General features: G+C 38.5%; 1 protein-coding gene across 1 annotated transcript in view; it reads left to right on the forward strand.

Annotated features, from left to right (window-relative positions):
• VWA8 (von Willebrand factor A domain containing 8) overlaps positions 1-18,487 on the forward strand; it is a 350,725-nt gene that overhangs the window by 177,687 nt on the left and 154,551 nt on the right. The window contains exons 22-26 of the mRNA XM_055137059.1: positions 3,989-4,064; positions 5,427-5,562; positions 7,811-7,930; positions 12,249-12,454; positions 13,801-13,952. Coding sequence (XP_054993034.1) covers positions 3,989-4,064; positions 5,427-5,562; positions 7,811-7,930; positions 12,249-12,454; positions 13,801-13,952 — 690 coding nt within the window. The remainder of the gene's footprint in view (positions 1-3,988; positions 4,065-5,426; positions 5,563-7,810; positions 7,931-12,248; positions 12,455-13,800; positions 13,953-18,487) is intronic.

An 18,487-nucleotide genomic window follows, 5' to 3' on the forward strand; every position in this document is an offset into this window, starting at 1 on the left:
TATGTCAGTTCACATGCTATCTTCAATAATTGTAGTTGCCTTTTTTCTCACTGTGTTGAAGTTTTCATTATCTGCTATCATGAAAATAAACTTTTGAATAAGGTTGTTTTTTTTTTCTTGATGGTTTTGGGGCCACACCCAGAGATGCTCAGAGGCTACTCCTGGCTCTACATTCAGGAATTACTCAGGGTCCAGATGGGATGCCAGGGATCCTGGGTTGGTCACATGTGCAACAAGTGCCTTACCCACCGTACTATGGCTCCAATCCCTCCTTTCCTTCTCTTTTCCTGTGGGTGAGGAGCATGGCTCCCAATGCTCAGGTGACCTGGCGGCCGCCTTTCGATGCCATGTTTGGCCAGCATGGCTGACAGGTCAGTGCTAGGATGATTGGCTGTTGCTGGAGCTCTGCTCTGTCAGGGACCCCAAGGCACAGGAATTAAACTGGGGTGGTTACCCGACCCCGTACTCTTCTTGTGCCTTTTTCTTTTCGCTCTTCCCTGTGGTGTTTGGAGGGGGATGGAGTCAGTCAACCCCAGGCAAGGCAGGCACCTCTTCCCCTGTGTTAAGTGCTCTGGAGAAGTCAGTGGATTGTTTTATGCTCACATAATCAATGGAATATACAGAAATGTCAACCCATTCTGGAATTGGGTGTGTTTAGCAGCCTTTGCTTTCCTTTATGCTTGAAATGAAGAATTAAGAATGAAAACAGAACAAAGCCACTTTTAGCCTCCAGGGCTTCTTTCTCAGAGTATCCCAATGAATGCCATGATTCCTGTTTTATTTAGCATCATTGTTAATTCTTTTGGAAAATCATCTGATTTGTTTTTGCACCCTCAAACCTATGGTTTTTATTTCTACTCAGAAGCCTTTTGAGAAAGTTGACAAGTGTATGCTATTAGAATGCAGGCATTACAGAGCACTTTGACTTGCCTTTTTAAAACTGGGATTCAGTTTCTAATTGGCTACAAAGCACTATAATTACTAAGTAACAGCTGGATTTCTTTTATACTGACAATGGTGCAAGAGTTCCTTTTTCCATTTTGGTGCTAGAAGATGTCATATTGTTGCCCATTAAATATGTGACAACTAAGGTGAGAAATTCATTATATTGCTATAAAAATCTCTTTGAATCTCTTCATCACCCACCTTGTTCTGTATTGCTAGGATATTAACAGTGACTCTAAGTGGAATTAATTATAAACTCTTCTTATTTGTTTAGAACACTGAAAATTAATTTTTAGTAGAAGATAGCATAAACTATATACCACAGTAAATATCTAAGACCCAGGAAAGCAGAAAATGGTTTATATGGGCTAATTATTGTATTGTCTAAGCAACATTTTATTCATACTAAAAGTTGATAAAGCGCCAATAAATTGTCACAATATTTTTATACTTTCTTTGACATTTCCCTAGGCTACATTTTAGCGAAGATAAAAAGAGTTGAACTATTTTGGAAAGGATAGTGCTAGGTCTATGGACACAGTAGATCATGGTACAGGCACCAGGCCCAGAAGAGCCAAAATCATGGCAGTGGGATCTTAAAATATGGGCCAAAAATCACAATAGTCCAGGCCACAGAAGATGAAATAAACTAGTCGCTAGTGAGACTAGTTAGAGAAGCCTTAAAATAGGTGAAAATAAAACAGGTAGTCTACAGGTTGTATCAGTAATTGCTTCACTCCCCATGAATAAGTACTCGATGCAGACATACCCATTATAATAATTTTTTTAACCCAAATTCAACTTAACTAGAGTCTTAAATAGGCATGGTTCTTCTCTTTCCCTTGGCTAGTCAGCCCTAAATGATGTGACTATACTTCCTCATACACACTTTTAAATGAAATTAGGAAGACACATACCTTACCTCTAAGATAATCAGCCTTAATCTGCTGTAACACTTATTAAAATGTGTTCTATAGTTCATTCATTCAAAAAAGATTTATTAAATTTTTTCCTGTGAGAAACACATTCAGTAGAGGCTTGAACCAGAAGAGGGGAGAAAGTATACATGTTCTGCACTTGAATTTTATATGTTATATAGATATATAAAATATATAAATACTATAATAAGAAATTGCAATATACCATAGTAAGGGCTAAAATGAGGGTGATCAGAGCCAACAGGGAACAAATAGGAAGGCCATTCTATATGGTTAGAAAAAGTTTAAGGAAGGGCTTATCAAGGAATATCAGCTATTACTGAAATCCAGAAGATCAAGTAGAAATTATACAGGCAAGAAAGTTTTAGTCACAAGAGCAGAAACAACAGAAAGCTATAGCTGATATGTTGGTACATTTCCATGTATCAGCTACTTGCCATGCTTTCTAGCAATGTTTCTTCTGCAATTTACTTAAGATCTTATGGCTAATTGAAGGCAGAAACTAGAAATTAAATCTTGGTTGGTCAACCATAATGCCCCAAAGTAGAGAGAGTATGGGGAATATTGTCTGCCATGGAGGCAGTGGGAGGGTGGGAAAGGGCGGGTATACCAGGGATATTGGTGGTGGGGAATGTGCACTGGTGGAGGGATGGGTGTTTGATTGTTCTGTGATTGTAATTCAAACATGAAAGCTTGTAACTATATCTCACGGTGATTCAATAAAATTTTTTTTTAAAAAAAGAAAGAAAATATCGGTTGGTTAAACTCTGAAGTCTTCTACCCTACCCCACAACTGCCTCTCAGTAGTTAGCTGATTTTAATTAAATTTTTTTAACTAAAGGAAAATATATTTGGATAATAGCATAAGTTTCCCTTATTATTATCATTCAAAATATATATACATATTTTATAATTTTTAATAGATGTGGTAACTTTTGGCTTTTAGGTTAAAGTTTCAAAGGTATATTACATGCTGTACTCTGAAATTTCTATTCAAGTAGTATCTTATGTGTAGGTGGCATTCAGAGCAACACATTTGTAGCTTCATATTTTACTTTGAATAAGTGATAGGGTACTTTTAAAAGAAAACTTTGGATCTTTAAATGAAGATTCTGGGGCTGGAGCAATAGCACAGTGGGTAGGGCGTTTGCCCTGCATGCAGCCAACCCGGGTTCGATTCCCAGCATCCCATATGGTCCCCTGAGCACCGCCAGGAGTAATTCCTGAGTGCAGAGCCAGGAATAACCCATGTGCATTGCTGAATGTGACCCAAAAATCCAAAGAAAAAAAAAGGTTCTGCTCTCACTTCACTTTGGAGGATGGTGATGAGGGGGTTTAGGCTACCATGCCCTTGGTGCTGCACAGGAGATGTGGTACTAGGCACTGAGTAAGGATTGGCCACATGTAAGGCAAGGGTCTGACCCCTGTACCACTTCTCCAGCTCCTCTCACATTTTTAGCATAACTCTCTTTCTCTATATGACATCAAATTGGCAAAGAAATGGTTTATATTCTAAAATATTATATGTAGCGGGTGAAGAGACAACATTGAACCCCTTAAAATTACCTGGATCTATCATTTATAGCTTCTTCTATACACATTTTAAGCAAGGATAGTAGTAGGTGATATGAACTTCATGGATTTCATCCTGTGAGAAGATAATAAGCACCAATATAGTTTTTGGAGAGTCTAAAGCAGAGGCTAAATAGCAGCAGCAAGTGGATTTAAGAGAATAAAGCCACCAGCAAGATCGGTTTATAAAAATTCATATATATGTCACATTTCTCACCTCACCCTTAGGTGGTGATTTTTAGAAATGAAAGAAATTGCAAGGGAAAAACAAAGGGATAGAGAACTGGATAATCTGTAAATCTGTATTAACTCCCAAACCATTGCTATTGCTTTCTACAAAATACCATTGCTGAGTGGAATATTTATTTCAGAAGAAAGTGGGTGGTATATACAATAAGAAATATTATATACTGGTGCCCACTCAAGCAAATCGATGAGCAATGGGATGACGGTGATATGTGATATGGTGATATTTTTATTCACGTCAGACGTCAGTTTATTTCTTTATTAACTATGTATTGGATTAATTTCAGGGACACAACTGTGCAGACACTTACTCTTCAGCCTTCAGTTAAAGATGGACTTATTGTGTATGAAGACTCACCTTTGGTTAGTAATTCAATTTCAATTATGTGAATATTTTCAACTATAGTTTTGAATACTAGTTGTTTTTTTTTTCCTTTTATAAATTTGGAGGGTGTATCCTTTAGATTCAAATATACTTCAGGCTTACCTGAAAAGCACTCATTCGTATGTCATTTGGGGAATCGGTATTTAAGTACAAATTTTTGGGAAAGTGAAATATCTCTATACTGTTCTTTCTTTGAAAGGGTGAGTTAGAGAATGATGAAAATCCTCTCATTTCATTTTCTATTCCAGAGTTTAAAAAGAAAGCTTACTGTTTCCGATATGTAGAATTTGGAATTATATTATGCTGCTAAAATGTTTTTTAATGATCATAATAAATATTAGTTTAAGAAATCCCAGCTTGCCAAAGTGTTTTTCCATAGATAATTCCTTTGAGGCATGGATGTAAAGAAACAATGAGCCGTCATGAGCACTTCATGATTCAGACACTAGTGATTATGTCTCTGGGACTCAGAGATTGGATCTGATCTTCCTTGAAAAAAGATGTTAGGGTTGAGATAGAAACCACATGTTTTCTCTTTTAATTCATTTCATTTTTGTTCTACATTTCTGGTTTTGCTTTTAAATTGAGTATCTTTACCATCAACTCCGTAAAAAATATTTTTTAAAGACTTTTCCTGGTTTTTATCTTTCTTTTTCGTAGTATCACTTCTTACCTCATTGCCTAAAACCTAGAATTTTCTTTCTTACTTTCCTTTTCCTTCTATGTTGATCAAACCTTAAACTTTTTAGATAAATCCAAAGCTATTATTTCTATTTTTCATGCTTTTATCCCTAAAGTCAGATTTCTAGACAGCTTTTTAACTAAATTACTATGGTATTCCCCTTTGAGTATAGTTTGCTTATTGCTGCCAGGCTAAATGCCTTAAAAGTGGAGCTCAGCACTGTTCTTTTCAAATCTGAACTCATATTTTTGGGATATCCCTTTACTTAATAAGGTAAAGTACGTATTTCTTGCTCTGGCAACCAAGTCCTTAGTAGTAGAGACTTCATCTACCCTTTTAAGCCTTTAGGGCCATAACTGCAGTGTTCTAATGACCATTCTGATCATGAAGCATCACTCAGCCTCCTGGCACTTTGCCATAATATTTGTAAATTACTCCTGATGTATTTGTAATGCCAGAGTAAAATTAAGTTATTGCCTCAGAGTTGACAGATTAGTAACTGTGAGTATTTTGATGGAGATCCACACATTTTGTTCACAGCTCTGATGTATTTGTGTGTGTGCATAACTTATTTAGCTTATAAATCCAAAGCAGTGATTAAATTCTAAAAATAATTGCTTTAATTTTTTTGTTTATGATAAATGTTCTGTCTTCAAAGGTTAAAGCAGTAAAGATGGGCCATATTCTAGTAGTGGATGAGGCAGACAAAGCCCCCACATATGTCACCTGTATTTTAAAAACTCTGGTAGAAAATGGAGAAATGATTCTTGCTGATGGAAGGCGAATTGTTGCAAGTGAGTATTAAAAACACAACTTTTCTTTTAGTTTGCATGATTTTTGCACCTGTGGTATCATATCAACACAAGCTGACTTCTGTATATAACCAACAAGCCTAAATTCAATATAATTTAGGGTTATTTATCTGTATCATCATTTATGACATTATGACTGAGGTATAATCTATCATTTATGAAACTTAATATTCTTTGTTAACTCCAGAGTGTATCTCTGAAAATTTCAGTACTTTTAGGACAAATGTATTTTGTATTTTTCTACTCTGAGTATACCAATATGTAATCCTTACATCCCACCTTTTGTGTAAAATTAAGTTTTTAATATCTATAACTTTTAAAAGTTCTAGGAACCTGCAGTGTGATTTGCATATGTGAGACCCTGATTTGGGTCCTTGGCACCACAAAAAAGAAAAAAATATTCTAACATGTCTTTATTATACACAGCATAAAAATTAATATTGTTGATACAGTCTTACAGGTTCACATACACTGCGTCTGTATATGCATCTATATCACACACACGCACACACACACACACACATCCTTCTGAAAGTCATCTTCTGTTTTAGTTTGTGTTACTTATTTTTTATTTCTCTTGTTAGAGAAAATTAGAGAAGCAGCCCATCAGTATATTTAACTTACAACAAGGAAAAATTAGATTTATCTAATGCTATGTGAGAAAATAGTATATCAGTTTGAAATTGTATGTCCTCTGTAGACTAGACAGTGAAAGCATATAGCCAATGAGAACATAGAGGCAGAATAGCCAGACAGTGTGAGGCAAATAAGCAAACATCATCAGAGCATGCTAAGTTGTTCCCACTAAAAGCATACTAGTACACCTCCATAGAGATGTTCTTTTTGAACATTCTAATTGTAGTGTGGCTATTTGTGAACCTGGGAACCTTGATATGAATAAAAGTATTCTAACATTTTGATTTAACAATGAATATAAAATGAGAACTTGTTAGCGTGAACTGTCTATTAAAAAAGATCATTCAAACCCTCAGAATTTGAGTTCAGCCTTCTTCTGAAAATAGAGACATTATGAGGACAGTGAAATCAAAAGAAATTTTGTTTATACAGAATTATAAAGAGTGATATTTCCCTTTTAATGCACTACATTTCCTGATGCAGTTTTGAAAGATAATCTACCAAGAGCTATCATAATTTTTAAACTCAGGTGTGATTGGAGATGTCCTTTTAAGCACAAGAGCCCCTGAAGCTTTTGAACATGATTCATTAAATGTCCCCTTTAGGGTTAGACTGACATTTTATCTTGCCATTTGAAATTTTAATTCATATTCTAATTTTCATTTTAATCAAACCTTACTTGAGTCTGTGTACCCTTTTACTTGCACAACTAAAGGTAATGCAGATCAAATGTTAAAACTATTGGTTGTGTTAGAACAGAATTTATGACACATTGAAAAGAATTTTTGACATCATGAAAATGTATGAGTTAAAGTACTTAAAAATGCATCTCAAAACTGTGTGTGTCTGTTTATGTCTGTTTATGTGTGTGTGTGTGTGTGTGTGTGTGTGAGTGTGTGTGAGTGAGTGATGTGCCAGGAATGAAACAAAGCACCTCATACATGAGAGGCTTGTGTTGCATCACCGAGCCACATCTCCTATCTATACAGCTATCATTTATTTTTTTAAAGTATATAACCCCAGGGCTGGAGAGATAGTCCAATGAGTAGACCCTTAGCCTTGCATGTAGCCAGCATAGGTTCAATCTCCTGCACCCCATATGGTCTCCCAAGCCCTGCCAGGAGTGATTCCTGAACACAGATCCAGGAGTAAGCCCTGAGCACAGCCAGATGCGGCTCACATACAAACAATAAAAATTGATAACCTCAGGCTGAATAAACCTAGATGAAATATTGTTCTTAAAATAGCATAGCCATAGTAAAGATTTTACTATCTTAGATTATTGTTCAGACAAGTAACTTGATTTCAAATGTATATCAACCAGTGTAGTAGATGAACTGTGGTAGAATTCTTTATTTGCAAATGCATCATCACTATTCAAATGAGTTTATTATATTTTCAAGATACTTATTCTATGTCATTAAGTCTCGGGTTCCATGGTGAACAGAAATCACACTATAGCTGTGTAACTGTAGGTTCTCGGCAAAATGCAGGATTTGAAAAGAATAATGATCACTGATTTATAAAGAATAATATAATATTATTTCAACTAAATAATAAGCAACTCTGGGTTAAATGTATTCTTGTTCTTCAGATTCTGCTAGTGTGGATGGAAGAGAAAATGTTATAGTGATTCATCCTGATTTTAGGATGATTGTTCTGGCCAACAGACCTGGATTTCCTTTCTTAGGCAATGATTTCTTCGGTACCTTAGGTAAGAAAGACTGCCTTTTGTAACACTGCTTTTCTCTGGCCATCACTAACGGTTGCTGGTGCTGTCAGCATCGCCAAGCCCTGGAAAGAGTCTTTTGTCATCCCCATTGTGGGGAACACCTGAGGCTCAGAGAAACTAACTGCATCTCAGCTAATGAGCACTAGGCTGGGCTTCATGTCTGTCTGGTTCCCTACACTGCTTTCTTAAATGGTTGTTTAAATCCTCTTGAAATAAAATGAAAAGGAAGGACTTTCTAAGTGTTTAATTTTAGTTACATTCCCCTGAAAAGATTTGTGATCAGCTCTGAGAAGACATATTCACAGACTGGGAAAACCCTCTAAGACAAACTTATACAAGAACAGGGGAGAGAATGTGGAAGGTAAGGTGCTTCTCTTGCATGCAGCTCACCTGGAATCACATGTGATCCTCTGGGTAATGCCAGGAATCACTCCTGAGCAAAGAGCCAGGAATTGCCTCTGAAGTACTACCATTTTACCCACAAACCCACCCCCAAACTCCATCTCCAAAGGAAGGAATTCTCTCTGTGGCAATTAGTAATTCTGGGATTACTGGTAATTGTCACACTCAGTATGTTGTATGTCCATCCTTCTAGTAACATTTTTAATCTAGCATTTCTATATAAAGGAATATGTCAAAGGGATAAATAAAGGTATATAGATACCTATGCAATGATTTAAGTATAGTGATAAACAGTATTCCATTATTTATAGTTGTGAAGGAAAAAATAGGTGTAACCTAAATGTCCATTCAAGTGGAACTGGATCAAGAACATCTATTATAGTCCGCTTCACATTAGAATAGTGGACAGCTTTAAAATGAAAAGGATGGAGTAAATTTACCCAGGCTGTTTTGATTTTTTTAAAAATCTCAAGAATAGTTTATCATTTGTATAAATTTTAAAAAGAGATTATATGTAAGTAATAAGTAGTTTTTCCAGAAGAGCTTGTACGCATCAGTGGTTTTTTCCAGAAGAGCACACAGCTTGTCTCCCATGTCCAGCTCTCTCTTTGACTGCCCTGCTCTGCGCTGGTTTCCCATCCCCATCACCCGCCCTCTCCCAGATGCTCCCCTCCCAGCTCCTCTCAGAGAACCTCATGCAGCTCAGAATGTCTGCATTAGCTCTGCCTGCCAGGAATGCCTGTTCCTGGGTGTTTGCCCTTTCCAAAGTCACTTCTAAAGAAGACGCGCATGACTGACTGACCACCCCCATCACCAATTTCTGATGTCCTCTACCACAATGTTCCTTTTTTCTTTAATCATTTGTTCTCCAACACTCATATTTATTTGTTATTGTCTCCTCTTGCCAGGATATATACCCCTCAAGGATAGGGACTTTGTCTTCTGATCACCGGTGTTTATAAGGCACCTAGAACAGTACTTGGTACATAGAAGACCTTTAATAATTATGTGATGAATGAATGCATGAGAGGCGTTCATTTCCCCCCTCCCCAGTCCCAAGCAGCATTCATTTTATGTTAATGTTAAATCTGATTTTCAGTAGGGAGGACGAATGCTGCTCTTCACATAGTATTTTAGCAGGCTTAGTCTGTGAAATGCAGATTGTAAGTTGTCATCGCCTACATATTACTTGATTGTAGCTGGAAAAAAAGCATAGATTTTTGGTGGGGCTGAGGGGAATTTTGAGTCACACCCAGCAGTGCTCAAGGGCTGATCAGGCTCTGCGCTCAGGAGTCACTCCTGGTGGTGCTTAGGAAACCATATATGTTCTGGGGGGTCGAACAGGATCAGTCACATGCAAAGCGAGCCCCCTTATTTCCATATTATTCCTCTGGCCCTAAAATAATCGTTTTTAATGGATTTTTTAAATCAAAGTAAAATATTATGCCTACCTAACTGAATATTAAACAGTGCAGATCTGTTAGTTTTAACTTCCCTTGGTCCCTGGTCACTTATTATTCAGTAGAATAGCACTCAAAAATATCCCTTTTCTGTGTGTGTGGGGCGGGGGGGGGTATCCCTTCCAGTACTTAGAAGCTACTCCTGGCTTGGTGCTCCGGAGTGAGCCCCAAGCAATGCTCATGAAACCATTCATGATGCTGGGGATTGAACCAAAGTTGACTGCAAGCAAGTCAAGTCTCTCTCTGTGTGTCACTCTCTCTCTCTCTCTCTCTCTCTCTCTCTCTCTCTCTCTCTCTCTCTCTGTCACTCATTCTCTCTGTCTCTCTCTGTTTCTCTCAGTCTCTATCTCTCTCCCCCCACCCACAAAAAATTTATCTATCTTTTGAGCATAGATTATGATTTTTCTGGTGATGTCTCAGTTATTGAGATGACAGATGATATGCCAGTCCTTTTAGCCGTATCTTGGGACTCAGGACTGTGACTCAGCAATAAGCCTGGCCTTGCAGGCATGAGGCAGCTCAGAACCGCAGCCCCAGAGCCCGAGTGCATGGCCCTCAGCATGCCCTGCAGTGCAGGGCGAGTGCCAGCACCTGAGTGTCCGTAGCTGTGCAGCTGGGGTGTGTGGCCCAGCCTTTCCTGCCACAGAGCCAAGGGGAGGGGGACGCTTCTGTTTAGATATGGGATCTGCAGGTATGGTTTTTAAAAAGTAGTTTCCAAAGTGTACTCTAACAATCTGCACCAGATATAAATGATTGAGAGTGATACGCGTCCTCTCCCTTTTCAGTGTCCATCGAGTCCTCCCGAGAGAAGTATTGAGTATCTGTACAGCTGTTCAGTATGTGTTAAAAACTTAAAATATAGCCTCAGGACCATGTGAAGAGTCTTTTCCAATTAATGGGAAAAATAAACCACCCAGATTCCCTGTGTTCGCATGTTTGGAGGAATAGGTAACCCCACGGGTTAACACTGGGTGCCTAGAGGGAGATGGCAAATTGGCAGGCTTCTCTCTGTCCCTTATACTGGGACATTTTCTGGTGCAGTTATGTTTGTTAGTGAGCAGAGGGGAGAATAAGACCCCAGCTCCTGGGTTCTTCTGGACAAGTAACCAAAACAGCAACAGGCAGGTGAGCAAAGAAAAAAAAATCAATTTAATGGCATATATATAATGAACATGGCAGTCAATTCTGAAGAAATACAGGACAGGTCTGAGACATTTATCCTCTGTTAAGGGATGGCATATCAGAAGGAGAGATCTCATGTAGCAAGTAGGAAGAACCTTCATTTTTACTCTGAGCAAAGAAGGGATGAGTTTCTGCGGTAGAGAAGATATGCTCACTGGTAAGCTTACCTCTGAATGCTATCTCCCGAACTGCGTCCCTCTACGTCATAAGTGGGGACCAGCCAGTGATTGCTTCTTTGAGTAGGAAAAGGGCAAGGGGCTGAGGAGGGGCCTAGAGTTTCTCTGCATCTCAGGTCTCGTTGCTTAATTTTTAATTTATTTTATTAAATTTTACTTATTAAATTAATTTTTTTTTTTTTGCTTTTTGGGTCACACCCAGCGATGCACAGGGGTTACTCCTGGCTCTGCACTCAGGAATCACCCCTGGCGGTGCTCAGGGGACCATATGGGATGCTGGGATTCGAACCCAGGTCAGCCGCGTGCAAGGCAAATGCCCTACCCGCTGTGCTATTCCTCCAGCCCCCTTATTAAATTAATTTTATTAAATTTTATCACGTTTTATTTAATGTTTCAGATAGTTTATATTGAGGCCAGAGAAATTGCTCAGTGGGCTGACGTACATTGAATGCTTTGTGTATGGGAGACCCAGCTTTGATCCTCAACACTAACTACACATACGTGGAAGCACCCCAAGGGGTGACACCTCCACCCACTCCCCACTCAACCACCAAGTTGGGAGTAGCTGCTGAGTGCTGCCAGGTATAGTGCAAAAATCATGACATCTGCTTTCCTGACCAGTGGCCATGTTTTCTCTGAAAGTCCTTGGGGACTTGTTTGGTCCTTTGGTTCCCTACTCCAAGGTGACACTTCACAGAAGAGACCTGTCAGACTGTCTGCAGAAAACTGATCCTACAGCTTCAAGTATTACACAGTTTCAAACATTTTATTTTTATTGACTCATCATGAATTACAAAGTTTCAAGGATATTCATGATTTTCAAGAGAATAACATTCTAATACCAGTCTCTTCACCAGTTTTGTTAAAAAAAAAAAAAGTAAGCCACACACCACTGTTTCCTTTTCTGTTGCTCGAGTCCTCTGCTTCCTCCATGTCTTTGTCTTGGGTTGGCTTTCGGTGTGGTTTCATACATTTAAAAATAGAAGTGCTCTGGTGAGCCACTGCTGACTCTAAACAACCGTTCCTGTGGCATTCTAATGGGTTAGCTGCGTTCTGAGTGTGAATTTTTTTCCTCCATAGGTGATATTTTTAGCTGCCATGCAGTTGATAATCCCAAACCCCAGTCAGAGCTGGAGATGCTCAGGCAGTATGGACCAAATGTGCCCGAGCCCATCCTCCAGAAGCTTGTGGCTGCCTTTGGAGAGCTGAGGAGTTTAGCAGACCAGGGAATAATTAACTATCCTTATTCTACCAGAGAAATCGTCAACATAGTCAAGCATTTACAGGTATGGTATGTTCCTGTGCATAAAATTTTAAAGGAAACCACCTTCCTCTTTTTGATTGCTTGCTTCATAACAAGGTTTTTGGTATCTAGATATAATACAGATTCTAATGATATAATATGAAATGTTTATCATCTATGATTAGTATCTGGACACCAAGGAACATCGTATGTTTAGCCTTTAAATTTACTTTGACAAGGTTCTAGGTCATGGCCATCACTAGGGAGCTAGGAAATTTTGGCAGAAGGCTAGGGGTGGGGGTTGGGGTAGGAGTTGGAGAAAGACAAGCACATATGACAGCAGTGAAACTTTGTTACTATTTGACAAAGCCACAAATGTGGTTTCTGGGTGAAAACACTTTCATTTAAAAATAAAATAGAAAACAGACAAGGAACAAATAGTATTGGTCTACACATAAGGACTGCAAAAAAAGAGTTCTACAAGAGAGAATACATATCCATGAGGATGAAATTCCCTGCCGAACCCTTTAGATCCCTAGCACCACATAGTTCCTGAGTCCTGCTGAGTATGGCCCCGGAGGCCCCTGGAACCCCTGGCATTTTGGAGCCTGGGCAGCACCTCTTCCTCAGTCCCTGAACCTCCAACCAGCCATGCTAAGAATCATAGGGAGGGGCCCACAGTTTCCTGAGCACTGCTTGGGAGCTCCCTGCAACTCCCTCCCCCCAAAAAAAGTCTATGTATATGCTAGTTTTATAACAAGCAGTGCCACTAAGCAGGCAGTGAAAATGTAGTGACTGACTTTTGTCCTAGGCCCATTCCTTTATTGCTAACAAAGCTATCTAGAAAGGTTTATTCAGTGAAACCAAGAGATGTCTATTTCATATTCCGGTGCTAAAGAAAATCAAGTCATAGTCAGTAAAGGACTCAGAGGACTTTGGTGTAAATGTGACTATTTCTATCTTGGTATTTTTCATTCTTTCATCTCTGGTTCCGTTATCTTCTCTCCCCCTGCACTCCAATTTATTAATAAACTTATGGCTTCTCTAAACACTTTTGTTTAGGTATTCAATACCCTGTTAAGACAGTGTTTATTTGGTCAATTTGGATTTACCTTATAGGCCAGAGACGTCAGAAAGCAAAGCCCCAAACATCAAGACCTTAACAATGACTTAACATTTCAGAGAAGGAATTGCCCCCCCGCCAAAGTCTAATTTTATTTTAAAAGAAAGCATTAAGTCATCAGAGAAAACAGTACAAGAAAAAAATGTGTTCCCCTATCTGGTTCTCTGATAAGGATAGCAAATGTTCAAGTTCACATCTGTTCATTGCTAATCATAGGTTTTGTATTTTATCATGTGCATAATAAGGTTATTTGTTTTTATCCACAGAAATTTCCCAACGAAGGTCTCTCTACTGTGGTTCGGAATGTGTTTGACTTCGATTCCTACAACGATGATGTGAGGGAGACTTTGATGAACACGCTACACAAATACGGAATACCTATCGGAGCAAAGCCTAACAGTGTGCAGCTGGCCAAGGAGTAAGGCAAACTCATTATTGATCAAATAGTTTTGAGCATTGCTGTCCCGATTCATAGATGTTGATAATTCTGAATCTACCATTTAACTCTGCTACACTGAGTTGGTGTGAAAATTATATGAGGAAGCTCTTCAAGTTTCTATTGCTATTTGCTGGCTGGATTTCAGTTAAATGGCACTATTTATAGGCCCACCAATTGAGAACTTCAATCATTTTGAATGTTCCATGAGTAGATGTAATGTAATTCAATAAAGGGAAATATTTGTTTCTTTAACAGTCTCTGTCCTTTTCTTGAATTACTACGAGTCTCATTATTTCCTAATCTGGTACAAGATCTTTGTACAAACACGAAAACTGCCTAAAAGAATAGTATGTGTTTCAAACATTATTATTTATGTCACCATATGGTTTTCTTTATGATAGTTTTCCAAATTTATAACTAGACCAACATAAAAGATTTTTGGTTTATTTTAGCTTGGCAGATGACAGAGGTAGTAAAGCTAAGTGAGATTGTTTTATGTTAGCTGATTGCCTGCCCTCTATTTTGTGATCCCAGTCTAAGCACTTAAGCTCAGTTAAGAAACTTTTTGTTAGAACTTAGTTAGGAATAATTCTGAGCAGGTAAATAATTGACAGAGTCTAGTAAAACAATTACATCGCTGCATATTCACTGGGAAATAGTTTTAAATAAGCAGTTTTATTGACAATGCATCTTATAGCTTTTTGTTTATAAAAAGTCAATTATTGCAAATTCCTAAGGAACAGTAATTAAAATCATTTAACTTTACTCTCATTTAACACATACTTTTCTAGCATTTTTTAGGGAAAAAAAACATTAGATATGAATCACAGACTCATCCAGAAATATATAGCAGTACACAGATGTATATCCTAAATGTATAGATCACCTTTTTTTTTTTCATTCTTTGGAGTTATTACAAAAACTTTTCAGAACACATGCCAGTAAAATAAATTGTTAAAGTATCAAGGATGTCTTGAAGAGAAACAAATATTTCCCTTTTATAGTGTTAGACCAAGAAACAGCTATTTTAGAAATTATCAGTGAATTTGTTTATGTGACTAAAAAGGAAGTATATCTTTTTAGTAGATAATTTGGTGTCTGTTTCTAATGTATGTGCTTTTCTGTGAAATACTTTTGCACTGGTTAGTTAGCAGTGTTTATGGGCATTTTGTTGAAGCTTTTTTGCAAATTGAATGGGTATATCACATCCTCTGTATTGGAGAGTCTAAGAAATTATCTTTACTACGCACACTTGTTTTAGTGTCCATGTTTTATTTATTACCTTTTATAAACTCTAACTTTATTTTCTATTGGAAATAAGATTGTTTTTTTTATTATTACCCTTAACAAATTTATGTTGAGTTCTAGTTTCATGGAAACCAGGCTTGTGGTTTAAAAATAACCTTTTCATTATACTCTTGTGCAACTTGAAGTGAAATTTGAAATACACATTAGTTGTTAAGATCGATCATAAGAAAATTGCTGGTAATTTAAGTTTCTGAGGAAGACAGATAAACTGATTTATTCATCCCTTCCTCAGTTCTAAAATGAAAACATCTTGTCATGGCAAATTAATTCCGACTTTAGTTTTGAATAATGAGTGGAAGTGAAAGCACATCAAGCCAAATCGCGATGGTCATGATGGTCACACTCAGGGCTAAGGTAGGGATGGAAATAACTCATTGCCCACCCACAGGATAGAGCTAACAATAGATTTGGAGCAGATGTGGAGAATGAGTGACTTTCCCCTGGGGCTAGAGTAATTGGAAACTATAGTTTGCACATTTCAAAGCCCTTTTTCCTTATTCATAAGTGACAATGACTTTGGCAACTCAACAGAAATGAATGAGTCCATTGTATTGCCCTTTAGTGAAATCCAGTTTCCATATATCTATTTCTATTGAACCATCCACCTGTGCCTACAGAGGAGGGAGAGCATGGTAAGGTAAACAAATCAGTGGCTTGGGACTCCAGCCGTTAGTCACACTGAATTCAGCCTGTGTGGCTGGGTCATCTGGGGAGGAACAGTCATACATGAAAGACACAGCTCTGCTTTCCCACCTTAGTCATCACAGGCATTTAAAGAAAGCTGAGCAGTTTCCCTTTACTAAAATGAGGGTAATGTGTGATAGGTAGCATACTATATAGTTTATCTTCTAAGTTAGGACAGTTTTGAAACAGGAGGGGGCACCATTACTAATAACAGTAAAAAAATGTAAAATCGATTCTCATATAATCAATAAGGTTCCTTCCTATTGTACCATCCTTTGCTAAAAATTTTAGTGTCACCTTGATTTTCTTTCATCCTCAGAAACATAAAAAGTGCTCCTAATGCCTCCCCAGAGCGACAGCAGTGTTGGGGGGCTCACACAGACACCTCAGGGACTATCATCACCCCCAAGTCATCTTACCATTTGCTCTGACTTTTTAAGAGCCTTTGCTAAACCATTTCCTCTGCTCGATGTTTTGCTAAACCAGCTCTTTGGAACAGCTACTGCCTACCTTTATAGCTACTGTGTTCATGAGGTAGAGCCACATGAAACTTAAGTTCTTAAGTGAAGAAGGAGAAAATAAATATTTTAATAACTGTTAATAACCTTTTGCCTTGAGTGAAAAGTACATTGTATGATTTGTGACTTCCTTGTCCTCTTGTCCAAATATCATATTCATTGGAAGGGAGAAACCCTCCACTGAGTCCTGGAAGGAGGTGGACACATTGACATCAAAGAGAGAGATGGAAAAATAACTGGTCATACTCAGTATGTGGTGAACACAAGCTAGAAGAATAATATTGCAGAACAGGGACATGTGCACGTGGGTAGGGGTGATGTTGGAGCACTGTTTGTATCATCCCCCACCGCACTTTCTTCATCAGATGATCCTAAATGTGCTTTAGCCTGTGGCAGTATCATGTTAGTTTTCTTAGGTGAAGTTTCCCTAAGAGACATGCGGTCACTTTTCCTTTTGCTTCCTTAAACAGTATGGTTGCACTACCTGTCTCACAAGCTGTTGCATCTTTTCACAAAGCCCAGGGTGATATTTTGAGGTCATTTGTAATTTTTTACTAAACTTGACACTTTGAGGCTCTTTCTTCTTGGTGGGTTCCTGCTTGGTTGTGTTATACTGTAGCTGTTCTTCCTAATCTACAAACTCTTCATCCCATCCTAGTACTGGGATCAAATTTGCTACCTAAACCTCTATACTGCATTTGTTCCTAGTACCCATTTATGTTTCAAATGCATGGAAAAGCATATGCTCAAAAGATGGTGAGAGCCAAAGAAGAGATACTGAGAGACACTGAAGCAGAAATAGTATTTGGGTTAAAATCTGAGCTTTTAGGGGCTGGAGCAATAGCACAGCAGGTAGGGCATTTGCCTTGCATGTGGCCAACCTGGGTTCGATTCCCAGCATCCCATGTGGTCTCCTGAACACCGCCAGGAGTAATTCCTGAGTGCAAAGCCAGGAGTAACCCCTGTGCATCGCCAGGTATGACTCAAAAAGAAAAAAATATCTGAGCTTTTAAAAAATTAATCTGAATTTTTTTTTAGGGGGGGAGGGCACACTAAGAAGTGCTCAGGTCTTACTCCTGGCTCTGTGCTCAAGGTTCACTTCTGACAGGGTTCAGGGGACCATAAGTGGTGCCAGTGATTGAGCACATGTAAGGCAAGCACCTTACCTCCTGTCCTGTCTCTTCAATCCTTCACAGTTTGAAAAACACAGAATTTTTATTTGATGGTTTTGAACAGTCAGGGTGCTGGAGGATTGAACCCAGGCCACATGCAAGGCAGGCTGTCTTTCCAAACCCAAAATTAATCTGAATTCTTAAGTTTCATTTGTCATCATTGAGAGAAAATGTACCTCCTGCCTGCCCCATACACAGTCATGTAACATCAAACCAAAGTCTCGTGGACCATAATAGACAAGACCATAATAGACACACTATTATGTTTATGTAGAGTTAGTTTTCTATCAAAAACTATTTTTGGTCACATATAGCCAGTATTTAATGGGCCACTGTGGCAGTGGTGCTTGAAGTCAAGTCTTAGGGTTCTTTCCATTTCCTTCTTGAAAGAAGGTTCCTTATATTTATTTATTGGTTGGAGGACTAATCCTGGCTCATGCTTGATGATCACTCCCAACAGTACTGGGTACCATGGGATCAAATCCAGGCCCCTGTGTATGCAAAGCATGCTCTCAGTCCATTGAGCATTTCTCCAGCCCCTTAAACATTCACCTGGGTCGGGGGATAACATTATCAGGGATTGAACCCAGGGCTTCACAGGTTCAAGGCAGTGTTCTTCTACTAAACTACATTATAAAACCCTCAAAGATGTCCTTCATTCCCACACTTCTTTTTTGGGAGGGTGGGTAGGGGGTGTTTTGTTTTGAGGCCACACCCAGTGGTGCTCAGGACTTACTCCTGACTGCACTTAGGAAACACTACTGACAGAACTCGGTGGACTATGCATGGTGCTGGGGATTGAACTTGAGTTAGCCACATGAAAGGCATGCAT

This window comes from Sorex araneus, chromosome 1, assembly GCF_027595985.1.
Source record: "Sorex araneus isolate mSorAra2 chromosome 1, mSorAra2.pri, whole genome shotgun sequence".
Taxonomy (NCBI): domain Eukaryota; kingdom Metazoa; phylum Chordata; class Mammalia; order Eulipotyphla; family Soricidae; genus Sorex; species Sorex araneus.